The following is a 27,812-nucleotide window of genomic DNA, read 5'->3' on the forward strand; positions in this document are numbered from 1 at the left end:
CCTTGGGTCACATGATTACCCATAACCCTTTGTAAAGATGATTGACAGAAGTACTGGACCAATCAGCTTAAGGCCAGCCCCTGCCCATATAAGGGAGCTGTAGCCAATGATCGCTCTCTTGGGTTGCTGCTCTCGTGGATGCCGGACTATCAGGACGGATCTGCGCAGCTTACAAAGACACTCTAGGCCTGAAGCCTGCCCGCCTCAGCCTCAATCAAACCGTGAGTCCTAAACTAAATACCCGCAAAAGCTAGCGTGACTGCTGGACCCCAACTAAATCCCCTAAATCCAGCGTAACAGCGCATATCAGTCTACAGACTCTAAAATGCTTAAAGTGCCAACCACTGTCAATCTCTAAGAGACTTTGCCTGTATAGAGACTGTTCCGGTTATGAAACTTGCATAAAATCTCAGGGGTGTGGAAATTTTATAAAAAAACAACTTGTCCACTAAATGGAGTAAGATCTACTTGTCCCTCATGACGATCCACTTGTCCGTGCCAATTTTCGCTTTTACGCTCTAATTTTTTCCTCCTCGCCCTATAATGGCCATAACTACCTACTATAAGGATACCTTTTAATTTTTCAATAACATATTCTCTGAACCAAAAAAAAAATATATATATATATATATTAAGGGAAGTGAAATTGAAATAGTAAAAGATAATTTTGCAGATTTGGTGGTTTTCTTTTCTACGCCATTTACCTTGTGGTTGAGGTAACATGTTCGTTTTATACTTTAGGCCGCCTGATTACAGCGATATCAGATTTGTATAGTTTACGTCATGTTTTACTAATTCTGAACTTTTTCAAATTTTTTTAATTGCCAATTTTTAACCCTTGTAGCTTTATTTTTTTTCCGCATACCAGGCTGTATGAGGGCAAATTTTTTGCGCCATAATCTGCTTTTTGTATCGGTACCATTTTGGTATTGATCTGACTTTTTAATCGCTTTTTAACTTTTTTTTCTGGGATATTATAAAAATTGCAAATCTGTGGTTTGGTATTTTTTTATATTTACCGTACGGGATACATAATGTTATTGTCACGATGCCGGCTGGCAGGTAGTGGATCCTCTGTGCCAGAGAGGGATTGGCGTGGACCGTGCTAGTGGATCGGTTCTAAGTCACTACTGGTTTTCACCAGAGCCCGCCGCAAAGCGGGATGGTCTTGCTGCGGCGGTAGTGACCAGGTCGTATCCACTAGCAACGGCTCACCTCTCTGGCTGCTGAAGATAGGCGCGGTACAAGGGAGTAGACAGAAGCAAGGTCGGACGTAGCAGAAGGTCGGGGCAGGCAGCAAGGATCGTAGTCAGGGGCAACGGCAGGAGGTCTGGAACACAGGCTAGGAACACACAAGGAAACGCTTTCACTGGCACGATGGCAACAAGATCCGGCAAGGGAGTGCAGGGGAAGTGAGGTGATATAGGGAAGTGCACAGGTGAACACACTAATTGGAATCACTGCGCCAATCAGCGGCGCAGTGGCCCTTTAAATCGCAAAGACCCGGCGCGCGCGCGCCCTAGGGAGCGGGGCCGCGCGCGCCGGGACAGGACCGAGGGAGAGCGAGTCAGGTACGGGAGCCGGGGTGTGCATCGCGAGCGGGCGCTACCCGCATCGCGAATCACATCCCGGCTGGAAGCGGAATCGCAGCGCCCCGGGTCAGTGGATCTGACCGGAGCGCTGCAGTGGGGAGAGTGTAGCGAGCGCTCCGGGGAGGAGCGGGGACCCGGAGCGCTCGGCGTAACAGTACCCCCCCCTTGGGTCTCCCCCTCTTCTTAGAGCCTGAGAACCTGAGGAGCAGACTTTTGTCTAGGATGTTGTCCTCAGGTTCCCAGGATCTCTCTTCTGGACCACAACCCTCCCAATCCACTAAAAAAAAGGTTTTCCCTCTGACCTTTTTAGAAGCTAGGATCTCTTTGACGGAGAAGATGTCCGAGGAGCCGGAAACAGGAGTGGGAGGAACAGATTTGGGAGAGAAACGGTTGATGATGAGTGGTTTAAGAAGAGAAACGTGAAAGGCATTAGGGATACGAAGAGAAGGAGGAAGAAGAAGTTTGTAAGAGACAGGATTAATCTGACACAAAATTTTGAAAGGACCAAGATAGCGTGGTCCCAACTTGTAGCTAGGGACACGGAAGCGGACATATTTAGCGGAGAGCCATACCTTGTCTCCAGGGGAAAAAATGGGAGGAGCTCTTCTTTTCTTATCCGCGAACTTCTTCATGCGTGATGAAGCCTGTAAGAGAGAATTTTGGGTCTCTCTCCATATGATGGAAAGGTCACGAGAAATTTCATCCACAGCGGGCAGACCAGAGGGCAAGGGGGTAGGGAGGGGGGGAAGAGGGTGACGGCCGTACACCACGAAAAATGGGGATTTGGAGGAAGATTCAGAGACTCTGAAATTATACGAGAATTCGGCCCATGGAAGGAGATCTGCCCAGTCATCCTGGCGGGAGGAAACAAAATGTCGTAAATAATCACCCAAGACCTGGTTAATTCTTTCTACTTGTCCATTGGATTGGGGATGAAATGCAGAAGAAAAATTTAATTTAATCTTGAGTTGTTTACAGAGAGCCCTCCAGAATTTAGACACGAATTGGACGCCTCTATCCGAGACGATCTGCGTAGGCAACCCGTGAAGACGAAAAATGTGTACAAAAAATTGTTTTGCCAACTGAGGCGCTGAAGGAAGACCAGGAAGAGGGATGAAATGTGCCATTTTGGAGAATCGATCAACGACCACCCAAATAACAGTGTTGCCACGGGAAGGGGGTAAATCAGTAATAAAATCCATACCAATCAGAGACCAAGGCTGTTCGGGGACAGGCAGGGGATGAAGAAAACCAGCGGGCTTCTGGCGAGGAGTCTTATCCCGGGCACAGATAGTGCAGGCTCGCACAAAGTCCACAACATCCGTCTCCAGAGTCGGCCACCAATAGAAGCGGGAGATGAGTTGCACAGATTTCTTGATGCCCACATGACCTGCGAGATGGGAGGAGTGACCCCATTTGAGGATTCCGAGGCGTTGGCGTGGAGAAACAAAGGTCTTTCCTGGAGGAGTTTGCCTGATGGAGGCTGGAGAAGTGGAGATCAGGCAGTCAGGTGGAATGATGTGTTGCGGAGAGAGTTCAACTTCTGAGGCATCCGAGGAACGAGAGAGAGCATCGGCCCTAATGTTCTTATCGGCAGGCCGAAAGTGAATTTCAAAATTAAATCGGGCAAAGAACAGAGACCACCGGGCCTGGCGAGGATTCAGCCGTTGGGCAGACTGGAGGTAGGAGAGGTTCTTGTGATCGGTGTAAATAATAACTGGAAATCTTGATCCCTCCAGCAGATGCCTCCATTCCTCAAGTGCTAATTTGATGGCTAGAAGCTCTCGATCCCCGATGGAGTAGTTCCTCTCCGCCGGAGAGAAGGTCCTAGAAAAAAAACCACAAGTGACAGCATGCCCGGAAGAATTTTTTTGTAGAAGAACAGCTCCAGCTCCCACTGAGGAGGCATCAACCTCCAATAGGAAGGGTTTGGAAGGGTCAGGTCTGGAGAGCACGGGAGCCGAAGAAAAGGCAGACTTGAGTCGTTTAAAGGCGTCTTCCGCTTGAGGAGGCCAAGACTTGGGATCGGCATTTTTTTTGGTTAAAGCCACGATAGGAGCCACAACGGTAGAAAAATGTGGAATAAATTGCCTGTAATAATTGGCGAACCCCAAAAAGCGTTGGATAGCACGGAGTCCGGAGGGGCGTGGCCAATCTAAGACGGCAGAGAGTTTGTCTGGATCCATTTGTAGTCCCTGGCCAGAGACCAAGTATCCTAGAAAAGGAAGAGATTGGCATTCAAACAGACATTTCTCAATCTTGGCATAGAGTTGATTGTCACGAAGTCTCTGAAGAACCATACGGACATGCTGGCGGTGTTCTTCTAGATTGGCAGAAAAAATTAGGATATCGTCCAGATATACAACAACACAGGAGTATAAAAGATCACGAAAAATTTCATTAACAAAGTCTTGGAAGACAGCAGGGGCGTTGCACAGGCCAAAGGGCATGACCAGATACTCAAAGTGTCCATCTCTGGTGTTAAATGCCGTTTTCCACTCATCCCCCTCTCTGATGCGGATGAGGTTATAAGCATCTTTTAAGTCCAGTTTAGTAAAGATGTGGGCACCTTGGAGGCGATCAAAGAGTTCAGAGATGAGGGGTAGGGGGTAGCGGTTCTTAACCGTGATTTTATTAAGACCGCGGTAGTCAATGCAAGGGCGTAGGGAGCCATCTTTTTTGGACACAAAGAAAAATCCGGCTCCGGCAGGAGAGGAGGATTTACGGATAAAGCCCTTTTTTAAATTTTCCTGGACGTATTCAGACATGGCAAGAGTCTCTGGGGCAGAGAGAGGATAAATTCTGCCCCGGGGTGGAGTAGTGCCCGGGAGGAGGTCGATAGGACAATCATAAGGCCTGTGAGGAGGTAGAGTCTCAGCTTGTTTTTTGCAGAAAACATCCGCGAAGTCCATATAGGCCTTAGGGAGACCGGTTACTGGAGGAACCACAGAGTCACGGCAAGGGTTACTGGGAACCGGTTTTAGACAGTCCTTGGAACAAGAGGGCCCCCAACTCTTGATCTCCCCAGTGGACCAATCCAGGGTTGGGGAATGAAGTTGAAGCCAGGGAAGTCCAAGGAGAATTTCCGAAGTACAATTGGGGAGGACCAAAAGTTCAATACTCTCGTGATGAGATCCGATGCTCATTAGAAGGGGCTCCGTGCGGAAACGTATGGTACAGTCCAATCTTTCATTGTTTACACAATTGATGTAAAGGGGTCTGGCGAGACTGGTCACTGGGATGTTGAACCTGTTGACGAGAGAGGCCAAAATAAAATTTCCTGCAGATCCAGAGTCCAAGAAGGCCACAGTAGAGAAGGAGAAGGCAGAGGCAGACATCCGCACAGGCACAGTAAGACGTGGAGAAGCAGAGTAGACATCAAGGACTGTCTCACCTTTGTGCGGAGTCAGGGTACGTCTTTCCAGGCGGGGAGGACGGATAGGACAATCCCTCAGGAAGTGTTCGGTACTAGCACAGTACAGGCAGAGGTTCTCCATGCGCCGTCGTGTCCTCTCTTGAGGTGTCAGGCGAGACCGGTCGACCTGCATAGCCTCCACGGCGGGAGGCACAGGAACGGATTGCAGGGGACCAGAGGAGAGAGGAGCCGAGGAGAAGAAACGCCTCGTGCGAACAAAGTCCATATCTTGGCGGAGCTCCTGACGCCTTTCGGAAAAACGCATGTCAATGCGAGTGGCTAGGTGAATGAGTTCATGTAGATTAGCAGGAATTTCTCGTGCGGCCAGAACATCTTTAATGTTGCTGGATAGGCCTTTTTTAAAGGTCGCGCAGAGGGCCTCATTATTCCAGGATAATTCTGAAGCAAGAGTACGGAATTGTACGGCATACTCGCCAACGGAAGAATTACCCTGGACCAGATTCAACAGGGCAGTCTCAGCAGAAGAGGCTCGGGCAGGTTCCTCAAAGACACTTCGGATTTCCGAGAAGAAGGAGTGTACAGAGGCAGTGACGGGGTCATTGCGGTCCCAGAGCGGTGTGGCCCAAGACAGGGCTTTTCCAGACAGAAGGCTGACTACGAAAGCCACCTTAGACCTTTCAGTGGGAAACTGGTCCGACATCATCTCCAGATGCAGGGAACATTGGGAAAGAAAGCCACGGCAAAACTTAGAGTCCCCATCAAATTTATCCGGCAAGGATAGGCGTAGACCAGGAGCGGCCACTCGCTGCGGAGATGACTGCTGAAGCTGTGGTAGTAACTGCTGTAGCATAACGGTCAGTTGAGACAGCTGTTGGCCTTGTTGCGCTATCTGTTGTGACTGCTGGGCGACCACCGTGGTGAGGTCAGCGACAACTGGCAGAGGAACTTCAGCGGGATCCATGGCCGGATCTACTGTCACGATGCCGGCTGGCAGGTAGTGGATCCTCTGTGCCAGAGAGGGATTGGCGTGGACCGTGCTAGTGGATCGGTTCTAAGTCACTACTGGTTTTCACCAGAGCCCGCCGCAAAGCGGGATGGTCTTGCTGCGGCGGTAGTGACCAGGTCGTATCCACTAGCAACGGCTCACCTCTCTGGCTGCTGAAGATAGGCGCGGTACAAGGGAGTAGACAGAAGCAAGGTCGGACGTAGCAGAAGGTCGGGGCAGGCAGCAAGGATCGTAGTCAGGGGCAACGGCAGGAGGTCTGGAACACAGGCTAGGAACACACAAGGAAACGCTTTCACTGGCACGATGGCAACAAGATCCGGCAAGGGAGTGCAGGGGAAGTGAGGTGATATAGGGAAGTGCACAGGTGAACACACTAATTGGAATCACTGCGCCAATCAGCGGCGCAGTGGCCCTTTAAATCGCAAAGACCCGGCGCGCGCGCGCCCTAGGGAGCGGGGCCGCGCGCGCCGGGACAGGACCGAGGGAGAGCGAGTCAGGTACGGGAGCCGGGGTGCGCATCGCGAGCGGGCGCTACCCGCATCGCGAATCGCATCCCGGCTGGAAGCGGAATCGCAGCGCCCCGGGTCAGTGGATCTGACCGAAGCGCTGCAGTGGGGAGAGTGTAGCGAGCGCTCCGGGGAGGAGCGGGGACCCGGAGCGCTCGGCGTAACAGTTATATTTTAATAGGTTGTACAATTACGCCTGAAGCGATACCAATTATGTTTATTTTTATTATGTTTGCATGTTTTTATATAGGAAAAGGGGGTGATTTGAACTTTTAACATGGAAGGGGTTAATGCAGCAGTCTTCAAACTGTGGCCCTGCAGATGTTGCAAAACTACAACTCCCAGCATGCCCGGACAGCCAACGGCTGTCCTGGCATGCTGGGAATTGTAGTTTTGTAACATCTGGAAGGGCACAGTTTGAAGACCACTAGGTTAATGTGTGTCTTTAAAACTTTTATTAAAACTTTTTTTTTTTTTTTTTACACTTTATTACACTTATAGGAGGAATCATTCGATTCCTCAGACAGATGAATAGAGTTCTATTGAACTCTACTAATCTGTGTGCTCTGTGATCCATTGATAGAGCCTAGTCCAGCCAGGCTCTATCAGTGACAGAGCGGGACAGCAGGAAGCTGAGTTAAGTCCTCTGGCTACTTCTATAGTGGATCGCCCCCTGCGATCGCGCTACGGGGGGGCGATCCACCCCACTAGCCCACCAGGGAGCATTCACATGTCCCTTTAGACGCCGCTGTCAGCTTTGACAGCGGCGATCTAAAGGGTTAATAGCCAGCCGCATGCTGGCTATTAGCGGTGGCCCCCGGCTACTGAGAACAGCCGGGGGCTGCAAAGTATGGAGCGGGCAGGAATCCGGAGCCCGCTCCATACATACTGCAGAGCGCCGCATACAGTCTCCCCGTGCAGACGCGCCTCCTCCCCTCAGCTCTCCGAAGCTACAGCTGGGGGGAGTGAAGGCAGAGGACGCAGGTCTGCACGGGGAGCAAGAAGCCACGCCCCCTCATCTCCCCCCGCACGTCTTTAGAGCAGGGGAGAGAAGACAAATACTGTACACAGCTTCTCATCTCCCCTGCTCTGCTTCGGAGGACACAGGCTGCAGAGTATGGAGCGGGCAGGAGTCGGGAGCCCGCTCCATACAGACTGCAGATCGCGTCCGAGCTTGTCAGGTCCGGCCCTGCTTGCCCGAAGCCGGGCTATGGGCCGGACAAATTCACCTGCCGGCGCCCAAAACTGCTAGTCCCGGGTGTCGGGCGATAGGAATTCCACATCTCTGAATCTTCAGTAAAAGTTCTGACTGTTTTCAGCAAACTATCCAGTTGTGGACATTCAATTATTCCATACCTCTCTATCGCTCTTGGGAAGGGTGGCGGTAGGACAAGCATTGCAGAGGAGCCCTCACCCTGGCGTCACGAATAGAAAGGGTTAATCAGACACCCTTTAATTACCGCACAGCTACATCCCATATACCCTACACCCCCAGGCTATCACATAGCTCTTTGGTGTCCTACGAAAAGGATACGGGTGTGTGCCTACAGCTGTTGCCACCAGTTAAAGTTTACTCCCCCCTATGTAAAGGACTTTACTAATGTGCTGCAAACCACCATTTAAGTGTATGGAGTCATGTGTATGGTGTTGCGTGCAGAGAGCGCACGCGAAAAGTAAGGGGGGAGGCGAAAATTTATTGGCTGCAGAAATGTGTAAAGCAAGTAGTGAATACATGTTATGATCCTCTGGTCCGGTCAGAGAGAGTTAACCTGCTGCCAGAGAAGCGTGCGAAAAAAGCCTGTGCTGCGCCACGACGATTTTTATTAATGTGTATGTGCATTTTCCTGCTTTTTTTGCTGCTATTTATCATGACATTTTGTATTGCATTTATATATCTGCACATGTATGTTTTTTCTAATGGTTTGTACTGGTGCATCATGAGGTACATCGAGGGATAACTCTCAGCTGTGTGAGCTCCTGGAAATGTGATTGGGGGCGGATCGTCCTGAAATTCAGTATAAGATCGGGTTTTCATACTGTTCACATCATGCCTTGAAAAAGGGTTTCTATCCAAAAACGTGTCGGTTTTTTGTTATATATTTTACTCTTCCCCCAATTTTTGCACATGTTTTTAATATGGATCAATAAAGCTTTCAAGTTTTATCATACGAAAGTGCCAGTTTTTCCCTCAGGGAAAAGTTTTCCTTTGTAAATTACAAATACAGTATACATATAATGTTATTTTCTACATCATATAAAAAGGTTTTGCTAACTTCAGGTACATTTTATAGGAGTTTTTGGCTTAGTGGTGAGAAAGAATACTGCAAGATTATTTTAAAATAAAAATAGGAAAATGAAACATTAGAAAAAAAAACAACCAAAAATTCTTAAACCTTATTTTACCAAACCTTGTGCACAGAATTAGTGGAGCAGTTGCCCACAGCAACCAAACTTTTTTTTGAACCCCTTAAATGGGCACTGTCACCAACTTTATTTTTTGATATGTTGTAGTACTTATGTACTACAACAAATCTCTAATATACTTTTATTATTATTTTTTTCATTAAAAAGGTTTAATTTACATTTAAAAACCGGCCACTGAAAAAGGACTGATTTTTGAGTGGCAATCAGTCCTTTTTCAGTTAGGCTGCACTCGCTCCCTGCCTGTCATTCAGACAGGCGGGAGCGAGCGCATTGGCTCCCCGGCCACTGGCTGGGAGGCCACTCCTCCCGCACATCGCCGCCGCCTCCTCATTGCCGCCGCTGTCCCTGCACGCCCGCTGCCGGACTCTGTAGTAACTGCAAGTGTAATGAGGGAACGGGGTATGCGGGGCGGGGGGGGGGGTTGGGAGGAGGGAACGGGCTAGTGCCGTAGCGGGGGGGGGGGGGGGGGGGGGGGAACGGGCTAGCAAAAAAAAAAAAATAGGAAAATAGGATGGTGGGAGCTACCCTTTAAGGACTCAGACCATTTTGGCCTTAAAGACAATTTTTATTTTTACGTTTTAGTTTTTTCCTCCTCACCTTCAAAAAAATTATAACTTTTATATTTTCATCCACAGACTAGTATGAGGGCTTGTTTTTTGCGCGACCAGTTTTCCGTTGTAATGCCATCACTCTACCATAAAATGTATGGCGCAACCAAAAAAATACTATTTGTGTGGGGAAATTAAAAAGAAAACCGCAATTTAGCTAATTTTGGAAGGTTTCGTTTTCATGCCGTAAAATTTACGGTAACAATGACGTGTTCTTTATTCTATGGGTCAATATGATTAAAATAATACCCATGATTAGATACTTTTCTATTACTGTTGCGCTTAAAAAAATCGCACACTTTTTAACCAAATTAGTATGTTTAAAATCCCTCTATTTTGAAGACCTATAATGTTTTCATTTTTCAGTATATGCGGTGGTATGAGGGCTAATTCTTTGAGCCTTGATCTGTACTTTTTATTGATTCCATATTTGCATATCTAAAACTTTTAATACATTTTTAATATATATTTTTTTAAATAAAATGTTATAAAAGCGCAGCAATTTTGGACTTTGGACCGTACGGTATCATTAACATTATATTTTAATAGTTCGGATATTTACGCACGCGGCGATACCAAATATGTTTATTAATTTTTTTTTTTTTTTTTTACACTTTTTGGTGGTGAAATGGAGAAAATGGGCAATTTTTATTGGGGGAGGGGATTTTTCACATTTTTTTTACACTTTAATACTCCCCATAGGGGACTATTTATAGCAATCATTCGATTGCTAATACTGTTCACTGCTATGCATAGGGCATAGCACTGATCAGTGTTATCGGTCATCTTCTGCTCTGGTCTGCTCAATCTCAGACCAGAGCAGAAGACCCGTGGAAGGCAACGGAGGCAGGTGAGGGGACCTCAGTCCGCCATTCTGGATGATCGGATCCCCGCGGCAGACTTTTTGATCTTGTTTTATAAAAAAAATTCTGGTATAAAAGGTGACCAAAAATCAGCAATTCTGAACTTTGGTGCTTTTTTAAGTTTATGCCATTGGCCGTGCAGTTTAATTCGTGTTATATTATAATAGTTTACACATTTATGCATGGGACAATACCACATATGTTTATGTTTGGTTACATTATTTTATTTGAAAAATGGGAAAAGGGGGTGATTTGAACATTTATAAGGGAAGGGACTTATTCACATTTATTAAAATGACCTTTGCCTGTCCTCTCAGATTTCAATGAGGTGGTCACGATCTCCTGCCTGAGCTAACAGGCAAGCTAATTTCCTACATCTAGAAACTGCAATCAACTTTGATTGACAACTGCAACCCACAGGGTATGAAGCATGCTCAGCTCCTGAGAGCACTGCGCACATGTGTCCTTCATCCTCCAAGGGTTAAAACACACACGTTAAAGGGGTTTTCTTGGAGTTTATAAACATTTTTATTTGAAAAAAATGGAAAAGGGAGTGATTTACATTTTTATTGGGGAGATGTTTTAATATATAATAAAAAAAAAATGTAAACCCCCCCCCCCCCCCCCCCCCCGGAGACTTTAAGGCTGGATTCACACTTGCACTGACTGAATTAGCCAGCGCTAAAACCGCATGCGCATATAGATCCATCCAAAAAGATGGCATTGCATTTTGTAGGGTATCCTGCCTAAAGAATAAAAATAGTAATTCTTTTGGTGAAGAAATTTTAGCGGAGGAAAGCTCTGCTGCTTAAATTCACTAGTGTCCTCTGTGCAGCAAAATCCCATTGTCAGCAATGGGTCTCTCCAGCACCAGAAGTACTGAGCAGAATTTCAAAGCGTAATTCTGTTCGGATATTCTTTAGTGTGAACCCGGCCTTATAAGCAATTGTTGATTGCTTATTCACTTCAATTCCTATTGCATTGACCTTTAAAGTTTGCTAGTATAGCTTACCTGTGACAGGCTGTAGCAGAATATCTACTATTGCACATGCAGAAGCCTTCAAAAGTCCTCCAGTTGCCATGGCAACAAATTGGTACTCCATGATTGTGTTGCAGGAGTGATGAAGCCATAACTTCTGTTGCTACCAATTTGGGAGTCTATCATTGTGAGACAGGCTCTCTCCTCCAGATTTGGTCTGTTGACTCCCCCATTTAACAATGCTCATTTTCAGACAGCTTTCACTTTTTTAGGTTTCTCCTATTGACGTGACGTTGCGTCCACGGAAGGTCCTCTCAGTCTCCCATTTTCTCCCTCTCTCAGTCTTCCCTTTTATCTCTGGGTAATAGGCTTACTTTTTAGATGGTTGCAACGCTTCTATGGCTCTATACTCCCATATTATCTGCACAGATCACTGACCTCTTTCAAACAGTTATCTGTCCTTTCTTTTCCTCCCTCTCATGTGGTCTCTCTAGTCTATGGAGTGCTGCGAGGATCTGCTGAGGCTGACTCGTCATCCTGAAACATTGCCAAGGGGTTAATGTGATTTGGGTTGGTCCTTCTCGGTGGACCTTTCCAAAATGTTTCTCCATACACATAAATCAGGTAAAGAATTTTAACATTCTCGTTGGCACAGATGCCCAGTGAGGATTCATGAAATGTTCCCCCTTGTCCTCTGACAGCAGTTGGAGTTGCCTGGGTGCCCAAAGCACGTATTTACACATCTGGTGGAATTGCCTCCTGATCGCTTCTTTTGGGGCCTCTGTATTTAACCTCTACAGTGTGGTCTGCCCTGATGCTCTTTCCCGAAACCTGAGATGGTTCTACTTTCTTAGGTCCCAGGCTACTCAGGGCAGGCCAAGAAGGGTCTAATTCTTGGACTGCCTGTGTTGTGTTACCTAGGCATTGGAAATCCTCTGTGACCACCTTGAAGGTGGAATTTATTAAGACTCTTAATAGGATATGTAGGATGAAGGAATTGGTGAAAGCCAAAATCGGTCATTCAGACTGCTTCTCGAGGATGTAGTTGTCCTGGGATTGAATCAGTCTTCGAAATTTCTTTGTTGGGTTGCTTGATCCCTTCCCCGGAGAATTGTTCCCCTACCAGTTGTTGTTTTCCTTGTCCTTCCTGTCTTATCTATAGAGTGAATCTTATAATGGCTTTATAACGTTGAATGTGGGCTATTATCAGTAGCAAGAAACACATTGCTAATGACACTAAATGCTGCCAGTCATTAACTCTTAAAATGCCATAATCCATGCAGATCACGCTGTCTAAAGCATTAAATAAGATATGTTGGTTAGCTTAGTGGGCTCAATCCCCACGTTTATGTCCGATGAGCTAAAATGGAGGGTCTTGTAACCTGTCTCCGGATCACCAATCCAATGACTTAGCCAGGCCTGTATTCATGGAAAGCAGAGCTCCCCTATGGGGTCTTATAAGTGTAAATTTTTTTTTTATATAAAAGCCCCTCCCCTAATAAAAAATAAAATCACCCTCCTTTTCCCATTTTACAAAAAAAAATAATAATAATAATAAACATATGTGGTATCGCTTCGTGCCTAAATGTTCAAACTATTAAAATCTAATGCTTATGATTCTGCACAGTGAACGGTGTAAAAGCAAAGAAAATACCAAACAACAAGAATGCTGTCGCAATGTTTATAAAAAAAGAATAAAAAAACAACCAAAAAAAGTCCCATCAAAACAAATAGGATACCGTTAAAAACTAAAGATCATAGTGCAAAAAAATAAGCCTCATATACGGAAAAATAATAAACTTATAGGGAACAATCAACAATTCTTGCATATAGGCTGTAACGACGAGCGCTCCGGGTCCCTGCTCCTCCCCGGAGCGCTCGCGGCGTTCTTCTCTCTTCAGCGCCCCGGTCAGACCCGCTGACCGGGAGCGCTGCACTGACACTGCCGGCGGGGATGCGATTCGCATAGCGGGACGCGCCCGCTCGCAGATCGCATCCCAATCTGCTCACCTGTCCTGGTCCCCGGCTGTCACGTCCTTGGTGCGCGGCTCCGCTCTCTAGGGCGCGCGCGCGCCAGCTCTCTAAGATTTAAAGGGCCAGTGCACCACTAATTGATGCCTGGCCCAATCAGTGTAATTAGCTCCCACCTGCTCCACGCCTATTTAACCTCACTTCCCCTTCCCAGCATTGCCGGATCTTGTTGCCTTGTGCCAGTGAAAGCGTTTTGTGTATGTCCCAAGCCTGTGTTCCAGACCTTCTGCTGTTGCCCCTGACTACGACCCTTACTGCCTGCCCTGACCTTCTGCTACGTCCGACCTTGCTCTTGCCTTGTCCTTCTGTACCGCGCCTGTCTCAGCAATCAGAGAGGTTGAGCCGTTACCGGTGGATACGACCTGGTTGCTACCGCCGCAGCAAGACCATCCCGCTTTGCGGCGGGCTCTGGTGAATACCAGTAGCAACTTAGAACCGGTCCACCGGTACGGTCCACGCCAATCCCTCTCTGACACAGAGGATCTACCTCCAGCCTGCCGAATCCTGACATAGGCTTTTATATGCTCCCGGTTTAGAATTATGTATATTAATTAATCTAAAAATTGATGGGAGGGAAGGTGCCATAAAACATAACTTTTATTCTAATTATAATAAGAGCAACACCATGCCAAAAGAAAAGTCAAAATATCCAAATTAATCAAATAATGGGTTAAGAATAGCGAATGTCCGCAGTACCAATGATGGTATGAAATTCAATGTATAGTATGCTGCTATTGCATCATATGCATTATGTTATTTTGTAACTCCCAATGTGTTTCTACCATGAGGCTATGGTGTCATCAGGGGAGAAAAAAGACAGTTGTTCCAAATAAACAAGAATCAGCAGCTAAGTTGATGGCCACAATATTAAGCTAAGTAGTCATGCACTTGGTTTGTGGCCCAAAATATAGAGAGCATCCGATACAATATGCTCAACATGTAGTTATGAAGTTGCAACAGTAGGGACCTGGGTATGTCCGCCTTAGGTGAGTAGTCCTAACTGTAATCCCAGGAATACGGTCCCGTTTCTGTTTCCGGATATGGTCCATGGACGGAGCGCTGAACCTGCAGTGGCGGGGAGCCATCTGTTTACTGAAGGCTACAGCGTGCTCTCAGCCTGTGTCCTATGGCGTCTGACATCATATCTTGGTGCCAGAGAGATAGGTCAGAGGTCACGCCCCGCTATGATGTCGCTGCCAGGCCGGACATAGATGCCGATATCGGTGCTCATAGTTTGGCCAGATCAAAAGTATAATAGCGATTTGGGCTACTTAATATGTATTTTGTGAACTGTACACCATATAAGGGAAAGTTGTGGTAGTGGCCAAGATACAATGAGTATACTAACTATTGTTGGGAGCACCTATTTTAAGCTGGACACTGATTTTATTGGGGGATATGCCGGTCATATGGGGGAGCATCACTATGTGCCCTAGTTATACGTGGCACACAGGGTCCTGCCAACTTAGGGGTGATGGTCCCCCATATCACTCAACAATCCCCACAACTATCAGTATCTATAAAGAACAAGAAGTGTATAAATCATTTTTGAGAGACTAGAAACTATTTATTTTAGGGCATTTGCGTATAGAATATAGGAATCTAAGTAGGACATAATAAAAAATATGAGGCATTTTAAGGCATATATGTATGGAGTAATGGAATGGAACAAAACTGGATGTCATAATCCCTTTCGGGATAGTATGATAATACATTGCTCCAAGGGGCAGGACCAGACCCCCAAAAGAACCATATATGATTTTGAGGAGATTACATAAAAGAGGGAGGGGGGGGGGGGGGGGAGAAGTTCCCATGTCGTGGTCCCTTCATGGGATCTCTACCTGACCAGGGTGGAAATATAGATAGGGGCCTAGGGTACCTAAGTTGACCCTAGCCTAACTTTGTAGCCCTACTACCTAGGCAAGGTGTAGAGAAGGGCGGCCCTGCTCTCGTACCTCCTACTTGGCCTAACTCAACCTGATCTATCGGTGATGCTACTTCCAGATCCTCTAGGATCTCCACTCTCTACCTAGGAAAAGGAGAGTAGAAAAAGTGGGGGTTCTAGACGAGCGATACTGGAATAATAGGATTCGGAACGCCAATAAAGCACAGGACAGTTTATTGTGGTTTAGAACAATCGGACAACGCGTTTCGGCACCAGCATGTGCCTTCTTCAGGTCCATAAAACAAATGATTCCGGCGTCCTGAAGCCTATGATGTGCTGTGGTGGCGTGCTAACCACAGCACATCATAGGCTTCAGGACGCCGGAATCATTTGTTTTATGGACCTGAAGAAGACACATGCTGGTGCCGAAACGCGTTGTCCGATTGTTCTAAACCACAATAAACTGTCCTGTGCTTTATTGGCGTTCCGAATCCTTTTATTCCAGCAGTAGCGCTCGTCTAGAACCCCCTCTTTTTCTACTCTCCTTTTCCTGGTTTCATTATTTCCGTACCCCATCGCGGTTATGGACAGGGGGTCTCGAGCAGCACAACTGCCGCTACTACCTTCCACTTCACACTCGCCAGGTGAGGTGCTGTCACCGTTGATAACCTCAGCGGGACATCACACCCCCCAGAGTGCAGTGGTTCCTGACAACTCCACCACGCCCCCATCACCCACGAGAGAGCGCCCCCAACCTTTTTTTACTGCTTATCTACCTATGGATCTCCGTTGGAATGAAGAGACCACAGGTAACCTAAAGAAAACAGGCATAGTTGAGTTGGTCATTGAGACCCTCCGGGCAGATGTCCGCAATTCATATATCCACCTGCACTCCTTTTGGAGTAATATCCTGTCAATATCACCTCTCTGCGTCTAAACCGAAAGTAAAAGCACTCCGGCAGCTCAGCCGAGCTGATCGGGACCATCACGGTGAATGTCCTGATCAGCTGAGAGGACAGCAGGAGGGGCCTTACCTGCCTCCTCGTTGTCCGATCGATGATCTGATGCTCCCTGCCTGCTATGCAGGCTGGAGGATTGTAGGCTGGAGCTGCAGAGAATTGATCAGTATATACAATCAAAAGATTGCATGTTGTAGCCCCCTATGGGGGCTAAAAAATAATAATAAAGTGTTAAAAAAAAAGTTTATAAGTGATTTACCTCTTCCTAATAAAAGTTTGAATCCCCTCCCCTTTACCCATTTTTAAAATTAAATAAAAATAATCATATGTGGTACCACCATGTGCGTAAATGTCTGAACTGTTCAAAAATAAGGATAGTTAAACCGCACGGTGGATGGAGTACACGTAAAAAAAATACCAAAGTCCAAAATTGTACACTTGTGGTCACTTCATATACCACGGCACAAAAAATGAGCCCTCATATAGCCCCGTAAGCAGGAAAAATAAAAAAGTTATAGGGGTCAGAAGATGACAATTTTAAACTATACTAATTTTGGTGCATGTAGTTATAATTTTTAAGTACTAAAATAAAATAAAACCTACATAAATTGGGTATCGTTGTAACCGCATGGACCTACAGAATAAAGATAAGGCTGGGTTCACACCACGTTTTCTTAAATACGGTTCCCGTATACGGTTTGGAGGAGGGGGGGCGGGGCTTAATCGAGGCGCGGTCGACCACGTTTTTGCCTGCGGTCGGGAAACCGCATACGGCCGAAAACGAAGCCGACCGGAGGCTGCGGTTCACTCCGGTCGGCTCATAGACTTGCATTAAATACGGTTCCCGAATACGGCTGAGTGCGGGCGCCGCGATTAAGCCCCGCCCCTCTCCTCCAAACTGTATACGGGAACCGTATTTAAGAAAACGTGGTGTGAACCCAGCCTAAGGTGTAATTTTTACTGAAAACTGCACTTAGTAGAAACGGGAGCCCCCCAAATTTACAAAATGGCGTTTTTCTTTTAATTTCACCCCACAAATAAGTATTTTTTTTTGTTTCGCCACAGATTATGTTATAAAATAAGTGATGTCATTACAAAATAAAATTGGTGATGCAAAAAACAAGCCCTTATATGGGTCTATAGGTGCAAAATTGAAAGCGTTATGATTTTTAGAAGGGGAGGAGGAAAAAACTAAAGTGCAAAAATAAAAATTGGCCTCGTCCTTACGGGCAAAATGAGCTTCGTCCTTAAGGGGTTAAAAAAGTTACCTTTCTTTTCGAGTGATTTTCATTTCAATTCCCCCCAAAATAATTATTATTTTTTTTCTGTACATTTTATGGTAAAATGAAAGGTGTCATTACAAAGTACAATTGGTAGTGCAAAAAACAAGCCCTCGTATGGGTCTGTGGATGGTAAAATAAGAGTTATTGCTCTTAAAAGGCGAAGGGGGGGGGGGGGGGGGTTGAACAAAAACGAAAAATTGTTTATGGTTACCCTAAGGGGACTCCCTGTATTAGTGGTCTCCAAACTGTGGACCTCCAGCTATTGCAAAACTACAACTCCCAGCATGCCCGGACAGCGAACAGCTGTCAGGGCATGCTGAGAGTTGTAGTTTTGCATATACACATTACATATTATATACTATATACACATTAGCCATATACACATTAATACATATATGAATATATATATATATATATATATATATATATATATATACACCCACACACCAAGGCAGTGTAAACAAAGAGACAGTTAACAATGAACACCACACAGTCTGCGCACACCTCTATACTGACAATTCCCGCCTTTAGTTCAACGCATGCGCACTACAGACGTGAAGCAGTCGCTATGGAAACGCTTACCAGCGGCATCCTTGGCTTGCCTACTACGCCTACGGCATGACGTCACGTCCGCTCAGGGCGTCACTAGAAATGTCAACTTCCTAGAGACCGACAGAAACCCGGAAGTTATAGAAGGTAAACAACGAGACGGGAGAAAGAGAACGGGATCGTCCTCAAGTCCCGGGGGAAGATGAGCTGGTGAGTTCGGAGCCTTCATACAGACCTGACATTGATTGACACTCCTTCTGGAGCGTGTGCTGAGACTTGTAGTGCTACGTCACGCTGTAGACGACGTTATGAAGTATCAGGACATGTTATTGCATAGTTGAGTGGGGGAAAATGGGGCGTCTTCCCCTGTGTGAGTTGTAATGGGAGTCATGTGATTTGCCAGAGCCACTCACCGGTCCCAGAATGCTTTATACTTCTGCCTCTCTTTCCTGTATCTGTCCCCCCTGCTTTATACTTCTGCCTCTCTTTTCTGTATCTGTCCCCCCCCTGCTTTATACTTCTGCCTCTCTTTTCTGTATCTGTCCCCCCCCTGCTTTTATACTTCTGACTCTCTTTCCTGTATCTGTCCCCCCCTGCTTTATACTTCTGCCTCTCTTTCCTGTATCTGTCCCCCCTGCTTTATACTTCTGCCTCTCTTTTCTGTATCTGTCCCCCCCCTGCTTTTATACTTCTGACTCTCTTTCCTGTATCTGTCCCCCCTGCTTTATACTTCTGCCTCTCTTTCCTGTATCTGTCCCCCCCTGCTTTTATACTTCTGACTCTCTTTCCTGTATCTGTCCCCCCCTGCTTTTATACTTCTGACTCTCTTTCCTGTATCTGTCCCCCCCCTGCTTTATACTTCTGACTCTCTTTCCTGTATCTGTCCCCCCCTGCTTTATACTTCTGACTCTCTTTCCTGTATCTGTCCCCCACCTGCTTTATACTTCTGACTCTCTTTCCTGTATCTGTCCCCCCCCTGCTTTTATACTTCTGCCTCTCTTTCCTGTATCTGTCCCCCCCTGCTTTATACTTCTGACTCTCTTTCCTGTATCTGTCCCCCCCCTGCTTTATACTTCTGACTCTCTTTCCTGTATCTGTCCCCCCCTGCTTTATACTTCTGACTCTCTTTCCTGTATCTGTCCCCCCCTGCTTTATACTTCTGACTCTCTTTCCTGTATCTGTCCCCCCCTGCTTTATACTTCTGACTCTCTTTCCTGTATCTGTCCCCCCCTGCTTTATACTTCTGACTCTCTTTCCTGTATCTGTCCCCCCCCCCCTGCTTTATACTTCTGACTCTCTTTCCTGTATCTGTCCCCCCCCCTGCTTTATACTTCTGACTCTCTTTCCTGTATCTGATCTGTCTGAAGCATTGTGTAATGCAGTGATTTCCAGCCTGTCCCTATCCAGCTGTTGAAAAACTACAACTCCCACTATGCCCTCAAAGCCACATGATGGAAGTTGTGTTTTTACAAGAGCTGGAAAGTCACTGGTGTAATAGTAAATCTCTTCTTCAAGGACTGATGTGTCCACATCCTAGTGGGACCAGTCAGGACTGTTCTACTGAATGTAGACCATCTAAGAGGTTTCTATGGCAACTGCAATGTAGATGTAGATGTGGTTGCTGTGTAATACTCATAGGCGGCATTTATCATTGTAGGTGTAAGTGAAGCATTTTTTTACACCTTTTTGTGTGCTGGTATTTTGTAGTAGCGCCAAATTTATTAAATGGCCGCAGAGCATTTCATAAATTTTGTGCAGGTCACATTTTCTGAAATTTCACTCTTCACATACACCAAAAAGCTAAGCTAAGTCTGGGCTGGTGTAGTTTAGAGACTTTTTTTTTCGGGGATCTTGCGCCTTTTTTCTTTTTTTTTTTTTTAGAAGTTTTTAAAAACCCGTCCATAAAATGCGTATTGGCAAAATCAGTGGATTACAACTAAAAATCATCAGAAATGTCTAAACCAAAATAGTGCCAAATATAGACGGAAAAAAGGTTAAACACAATGATAAATTCCGGCCATTGTGCTTTGTGATAGCACTGCACGGACTATGTGTCACAGTTATTGTCTCCTCACTTCCACCCTGTGTGTCAGTTATTACCGTCCCCTCATCTCCTCCCTGTGTATATTTACACAGGAAAAAAGGTAGATTTGATTGACAGCCAGGGAGATGCACACTGCTGCGCACTTCACCAGACTAACTCACAATTGCAGTAGGTCTCCAGATTGAAACCCGGTGCGATCTGAACTTTTGACTAGGATGTGGAGTCACAGACTATGAATATGTAAATTGAGCTGGTGAAGCCCTGCCCCCTGTGGGTACGATTCACTGAATTCAGCAGATTTTCTTCTGGGGGACATATCTCAGGACCTACTGAGTGACCCCTCGTTGGAGGTAAGTGATCAGTGTATGGACTCCTGTTCACCCACATTATAACCCAGTGTAGTGGGTTTAGTGTGGGTGAACAGGCTGACAGTTTTCCTTTTAATTCTTGGACAACCCCTTTAAGCCCTACACATTACTGGGATGTTGACCAATCTTGTTGACTAATTGCAGGGCTGAGGAGTCGGACACAATTTTGGGTACTCGGAGTCGGCAAACAATGCACCGACTCCTACTAAATTTAGATTGGAATAAAAAAAAAAAGTTTAAATGTCCCAATTCACAAAAAGTTATAATTAATGAATTCTCTACTATAAGAATAAAGATCAATGCATGCAGTGCCTCATGTAACCGCAAAACGAACACGTTAAGTGACTGTGAAGAAGCTTTTCATGTGCTTTACTATTTGGCACACAACGCACAATTAGGAGCGGCAATACTTATACTTTCCATAGTGTTGTGTTCTGCTGTTACAGGGAACCCATGGGTAACCTAGCCTCTAACTGATAAGGGATTAAGGAAATATGTTTTTTGCAGGACTAGAGACACTTGCATAAGTGAAGGGAATGGAGGGTCAATAGTTCAAGACTGAAGCTGTAAACCATTGTAAAAACTGCTGCCATTCAGCTAAGGCTATAAAAACTTGTAAACTCGACTGTTAGCTTAAAGGGGTACTCCGCCCCTAGACATCACGAGGGGCGGAGCCGTGATGTAGTGATGCTCCGGCCCCTGTATCGCCCGTCATTACGCACAGAGCGAACTCGCTCTGTGCAGTAATGATAGCGCCGTGCCGCATCTGCGATCCCGGGGGTCCCCAGCAGCGGGACCCCGTCGATCTGACATCTTATCCCCTATCCTTTGGAAAGGGGATAAGATGTCAGATCGCCGGGGTCCTGGTGCTGGGGACCCCCAGGATCGCCGATGCGGCACCGCGCTATCATTACTGCACAGAGTGAGTTCGCTCTGTGCGTAATGACGGGCGATGCAGGGGCCGGAGCATCGTTACATCACGGCCTGCCCCCTCAATACAAGTCTATGGGAAGGGGCGTGGGGGTCGTCACGTCCCCTGCCATAGACTTGCATTAAGGGGGCGGGCCGTGATGTCACGAGGGGCGGAGCCATGACGTCACGCTGCTCCATCCCCTGTATTGCCCATCATTACGCACAGAGCAAACTCTCTCTGTGTAGTAATGAAAGCGCGGCGCCGCAGTGGCGATCCCGGGGTTCCCCAGCAGCAGGACCCCGGTGATCTGACATCTTATCCCCTATCCTTTGGATAGAGGATAAGATGTCTAGGGGTGGAGTACCCCTTTAAACTTGACTATGGGATTCTACTAGGGAAATCATGTTTTATAATGAATGCCCCTTCCTGGATCCTCCCACTGCCCTATCTTCAGCAGCAGATCAGCACATAAACTGTTCAGTACAGTAGACTGTTGGCTTCCCAGCCAGTAGTCCTGTGGTAATGACAGGTATGTTGCCTTTCTTTCCTTCACATATTATTACAGAGGAGTCGGAGTTGGAAGCACAGAAAACTCCGGAGTAGGAGTTGGAGTCGAAACATTTATCTACCGACTCCACAGCCCTGACTAATTGTCCATCTAATGTGTATGGAGCCTCCTGACTCAGTATATGTTGAGGTAAAGGAAGATCAGACAATTAAACATTTATATGGTCGACTAATAAACCATCACAGTAGAGCATTGAGAGCAAATGTACGGATGTCGCACAAACATGTCAAAAGTTTAAGATCGGTCGTAGTCTCAGTGCTGGAACCCCCTTCGATTTTAAAGCGTACCCATCAGATCCAACAAAAAACACCATTTTTTTAAATATATCACCCAGTACCTAATTCTGACCATAAAACACCAAGAGAACGGAGTCATTTAAATAGAATTAAAACATAATTGCTTTTATTGGTTCCATAAAAACATAAAAAAGGGGAAAGAACAAACTAACTGTGGGAGGTTAGACACAAAGGGGCGACACTACCTGCTCATGTGCATAATACTATAATACAATAAAGGTGCATGGTGCATTGGATAAAGTGCATACATCAAAGGGTCAGGAAAAGACCTCTATAAAGTGCACATAGTTAAAAATACAAACATGCATACCACTCGTAAGATGTGATTGATAATACCAGCAGCAGAGCAGGAGTGACGCCACCCCTACGATCGTTTCGGCGAACCTTCGTCCAATGACTCCGTTCTCTTGGTGTTTTGTCTAACAATTTTTGGAGGCCATATATGAAGCCCCTTTGTATCGGGGATGCACTCTAGACATATTGTATGTCCTATTGATATATTTACACCCCGATACTCTGTTGCACACATAATCTTCCACTTCCTGCATTTTTTTCTCTCCAGCTGTTGCAAGTCTGGCCATTAGCATAGATCAGTGTTTCCCAAACAGGGTGCCTCCAGCTGTAGCCAAACTACAACTCCCAGAATGCCCGGACAGCCGAAGGCTGTCCAGGCATGCTGGGAGTTGTAGTTTGTCCACAGCTGGAGTCACCCTATTTGGGAAACACTGGCATAGAGTCTGACAACCGGGCATGCTGGGAGTTGTAGTTTGTCCACAGCTGGAGTCACCCTGTTTGGGAAACACTGGCATAGAGTCTGACCACTGGGGATTCACAATAGCTGATAAAGGAGCTGCAGGAAACAGAAGATGGTGTGTGCTGGGCCCCCTCTTCACTTTATGTGGCGATGCAAAATTGTTTATTTTTATTATGTTACGTTTTTTTTTTTTTTACACTTTATTAGTCCCCTTAAGATACTTGTATGAGCAATCGTTAGATTCCTCATACAGATCAATGGTGCAGGCTCAAGTCAGGTGGCCACCCCATGCGTCCTTAAAGGGGATACTCCGCCCCTATACATCTTATCCCCTATCCAAGGATAGGGGATAAGATGTCTGATCGTGGTGGTCCCACTGCTGGGGACCACCACAATCTCTCCTGTAGCCCCCTGAGTCATCAGCTGTATGGAGCTTAGTTTGCTCCATGGCTAATGACTAACGGAGTCGGAGTATCATGACATCACGGAATCGCCCCTCGTGACATCACGCCCAGCCCTTTAATGCAAGTCTATGGGAGGGGCGTGGCCACAATCACATCCCCTCCCATAGACTTGCATTAAGGGGGCAGGGCCGTGACGTCACAAACCGGCGGCCCTTATATTGTGAATCATCAGCCACGGAGCAAACTTGGCTCCGTACAGCTGATGACTTGGGGGGGCTGCAGGAGAGATCGGGGGGGTCCCCAGCAGCGGGACCCCTGTGATTACACCTTATCATAGCTCATCTCACACTGAACTTCCCTGGGCTGTGTGTAGCAGAGTGAGGGAGGAAGTTCTCCCCTGTATGGCTTCAGATGATGTCACGCCTGCTAGGGAACGCCCCTTCCCAGTCTGTGAATCTGACTGAGCAGAAAATACAGAGCAATAGCAAGGTAGAAAACTAACAAATAATAAAAATAAAGGCAGGGGATGGTTTATCATGATTGGGCAGTGAACTGGAAGGATTATAAAATGTAACAAGATCATGAGAGGTACTCTTTAACCTGTTAAGGACGACAGGCGTATCCATACGCCCCCGTTTTATAGTCCTTAACCCCTTAAGGACCAGGCCATTTTACACCTTAGGACCAGAGCGTTTTTTGCACATCTGACCACCGTCACTTTAAGCATTAATAACTCTAAGATGCTTTTACCGAATATTCTGATTCTGAGATTGTTTTTTCGTGACATATTCTACTTTATTTTGGTGGTAAATTTTTGGCGTTACTTGCATCCTTTGTTGGTGAAAAATTCCAAAATTTCATGAAAATTTTTAAAATTTAGCATTTTTCTAACTTTGAAGCTCTCTGCTTGTAAAGAAAATGGATATTCCAAATAAATTTTATTTTTATTCACAAATACAATATGTCCACTTTATGTTGGCATCATAAAATGGACATATTTTAACTTTTTGAAAAAATTTGAGGGCTTCAAATTAGAGCAGCAATTTTCAAAAATTTCATGAAAATTGCAAAATCTGAAGGGACAGATGTTACAGAACTACAACTCCCAGCATGCCTGGGCAGTCTAGGCATGCTGAGAGTTGTAGTTTGGCAACATCTGGAGGGCTACAGTTAGGGCACCACTGTAACAGTGGTCCCCAAACTGTGACCCTCCAGATGTTGCAAAACTACAACTCCCAGCATGCCCAGACAGCCTTTGGCTGTCTGGGCATGCTGGGAGTTGCAGTTTGTCCTTCCTAGTGGTTGCCACAGTAAAAATCACTTTACTTTCAGTTTCATTTCTCCCCCCAATCGTCGATTCCCGCCGGGATCCAGGTGAATATCTGCGATGATTGCCGGGCCCCACGAGTCTTCTCCTCCAGGTACCGGCCTCCATGTTCTCCCTCCCCGTTCTGCCTGACATCCAGGGGTGGGCAGACAGGGGTTTCCATGGCAACCCACCGTCCTGCTCTGCCATTGGTCAGAATCAGCATTGCGACCTCCCTCCTACCCTGCAGGATGCTGGGGCCTGTCACTGACAGATCCGGGCATCCCTATTTTCCGGGTGATCGGGTCACCAGAGACCCGATCAGCCCGGAATAGGAGAAAATCGCATGTCTGAATTGACATGCGATTTTCTGCGATCGCCGACATGCGGGGGTCCCGGGACCCCCCTAGGCATTTGCACGGCATGCCTGCTGAATTATTTCAGCAGGCATGCCGTTCCGATCTCTGCCCGGCGAGCGGCAGGGACCGGAAAACGCCATGACGTTGTGGGACGTCATTGGTCCTTAAAGCCCAGGGTGCCATGACGTTCCACAACGTCATTGGTCCTTAAGAGGTTAAGGACTGAGTGCATATGGATACGCCCGTGGGAATTCCGGTCCCCGCCGCTAGCCGGTTGGGGACCGGATCGGGATGCCTGCTGAAATCATTCACAATTCACACCTGAGACCCCCCCCCCCCCCCGGAAAATAGGAATGATCGGAGTTGTATAATATACTGTGCAGATAGTATGGGCCCTAGTACATGCCTGGAGATGTGCGTTTCCTGGCAGCACAAGAGTTACATAGCTTTGACAGCTCAGAACTCTCTGCACAGCCCATTCTTGGGTATTTTTGGCCACCCTCCAGCTCCTAGAGAAAAATATCTTATACAGCCAAGTATGTTCTGCAAACAGAATCCATGCAAAGTTCCCTCCTCCCTCGCTCTTCTGAGCCCTGACTCACCTTGTGCTACATTCACCCATACCAGATCATCATCATGTCCCTGTTTCTGGCAGCGTCAACCTGAAAGGCTTGAGGGCTTGTTACTTATCTACTTACTGGGCTATGTGGAGGCACAAACAATTAAAAAAAAAAAAAAACAATCCCCAATACTCCCAATATTTTATGGCTTGTAGAAAATCCCATTCATTCGAAATGTCCAGATCCTCTCGACAGCTTGGCATGTTGCTAACACACTGGACAAGGCAGAGTAATGCACCCAACCTGGCCCATGAATGTAAGAGAGTGGCAATACAGCTGTCCCTACAGTGCCCAGTGTGCACCGATCAGCGCTTCTTGCTTTCATCTCCTCTATTGTCAGTGATGGGTTAACTGGGGATAAACTGCTTGTCAGAATGAAAGCTGAAAGCGCTGCTCATCCAGGATCGGACACCTTTGGGATGACAGGGGGGCAGTGGGGGAACCATGCAGGAAAATAATAATAATAAAAAAAAAAATGTATTTACTGTATTTATCGGCAAATAACATGCACCCTTATTTTAACCCCTTAACGACCACAAATGTACGTCCTTGTGCGGCGATACTTCGCGCACCAGGACGTACATATACGTCCTATACGTGACCACGAGCATCGGAGCGATGCTCGGGTCATGCACGGCAGGTCCCAGCTGCTGCCAGGGACCCGCCGGTAATGGCCGATATCTGCTATCGCGCGGATATCCACCATTAACCCCTCAGATGCCTTGATTAATACAGATACAGTTTCGGATGATCTGATCTCCCGTGGCACAGTCGCGAGCATCAGACCAGCTAATATGGCGGACAGAGGCCCCCTCACCTGCCACTGCCGCTGCCTTCCCGGCGTCTTCTGCACTGATCTGCCTTCCAGCAGACCAGAGCAGATGTTCGCTGATAATACTGATCAGTGCTATGCCCTATACATAGCACTGAACAGTATTAGCAACCAAGTGATTGCTGTAAAAAAAAAAAAAAAAAATTTTAATAAATGAACATATTTGGTATCGCCACTTGCGTAAATGTCCGAACTATTAAAATACAATGTTAGTGATCCGTGAACGTTAAAAAAGGAAAAACTCCAAAATTGCTGCTTTTGTCAATTTTATTTAAAAAAAAAAAAATTATGAAAAAATTAAGTTTCATAATCACAAATGTGGTATCAATAAAAAGTACAGATCATGGTGCAAAAAATTAGCCCTCATACTGCCGCTAAGACGGAAAATTGAAAAAGTTATAAGTCCTCAAAATAGAAGGATTTTAAACATACTAATTTGGTTAAAAAGTTTGTGATTTTTTTTATTTTTTTTAAAGCGGTACAATAATAGAAAAATACGTAATCATGGGTATCAGTTTGATCGCATTGACCTGCAGAATATAGAAAACATGTAATTTTTATGATTTTTAGAAGGCGAGGAGGAAAAAACGAAAGCACAACAATAAAATTTTAATAAATTACTTGGAAGCTCCCTCTTTATCAGCCTCTGTGCCACACATCATTCCCCTCACTGATCTCTTATGCTACACATATTTCGCCTTAAAGGGAAACTCCAGTGGAAAAAAAAAAATTTCAAATCAACTGGTGCAAGAAAGTTAAACAGATTTGTAAATCACTTCTATTAAAAAATCTTAACCCTTCTAGTACTTGTCAGCTGCTGAATACTGCAGATATACTACAGAGAACAGAGAAATTTGTGAAGTTATTTTCTGTCTGACAACAGTGCTCTCTACTGACACCTCTGTCCATGTCAGGAACTGTCCAGAGCAGGAGAAGTTTTCTATGGGGGATATGATTCTAATCTGGACAGTTCCTGACGCGGACAGAGGTGTCAGCAGAGAGCACCGTTGTCAGACAGAAAAGACATTCACAAATTTCTGTTTTATACAGCAGCTAATAGGTACTGGAAGGATTAAGATTTTTTTAATAGAAGTAATTTACAAATCTTTGTAACTTTCAGGCACCAGTTGATTTGAAAACATTTGCTTTCTACTTGTTTCCACCGGAGTTCCCCTTTAATGATTACCCCTTTTCTGCACATCTTTCCCCCATGTACCACATCTTTCTCTCCACCTCCCCTTCTGATACCCTGCTTGTTTTTTGAATGTTGTCCCCTTACCTGGCCTG

General features: G+C 46.0%; 1 protein-coding gene and 1 long non-coding RNA gene across 9 annotated transcripts in view; one reads left to right on the forward strand and one right to left on the reverse strand.

Annotated features, from left to right (window-relative positions):
• The window catches only part of LOC130367961 (uncharacterized), an 86,535-nt gene extending 68,364 nt beyond the window's left edge, over nucleotides 1-18,171 (reverse strand). For 2 of the 5 annotated variants that reach the window (XR_008892231.1, XR_008892225.1), the window contains exon 1: nucleotides 18,017-18,088. This is a non-coding gene — a long non-coding RNA (uncharacterized LOC130367961). The other 3 variants (XR_008892227.1, XR_008892226.1, XR_008892228.1) reach the window with 3 other exon arrangements.
• Nucleotides 18,130-27,812, forward strand: part of BIN3 (bridging integrator 3) — a 95,228-nt gene continuing 85,545 nt past the window's right edge. For 3 of the 4 annotated variants that reach the window (XR_008892224.1, XR_008892223.1, XM_056571041.1), the window contains exon 1: nucleotides 18,130-18,271. Coding sequence is in view for 1 of the 4 variants with exons in the window: in XM_056571041.1 (XP_056427016.1) it covers nucleotides 18,264-18,271 (8 nt within the window). In the remaining 3 variants the exon portion in view is untranslated. The remainder of the gene's footprint in view (nucleotides 18,272-27,812) is intronic. The other variant, XM_056571042.1, reaches the window with a different exon arrangement.

The sequence above is a fragment of the Hyla sarda genome, chromosome 4, assembly GCF_029499605.1.
Source record: "Hyla sarda isolate aHylSar1 chromosome 4, aHylSar1.hap1, whole genome shotgun sequence".
Taxonomy (NCBI): Eukaryota; Metazoa; Chordata; class Amphibia; order Anura; family Hylidae; genus Hyla; species Hyla sarda.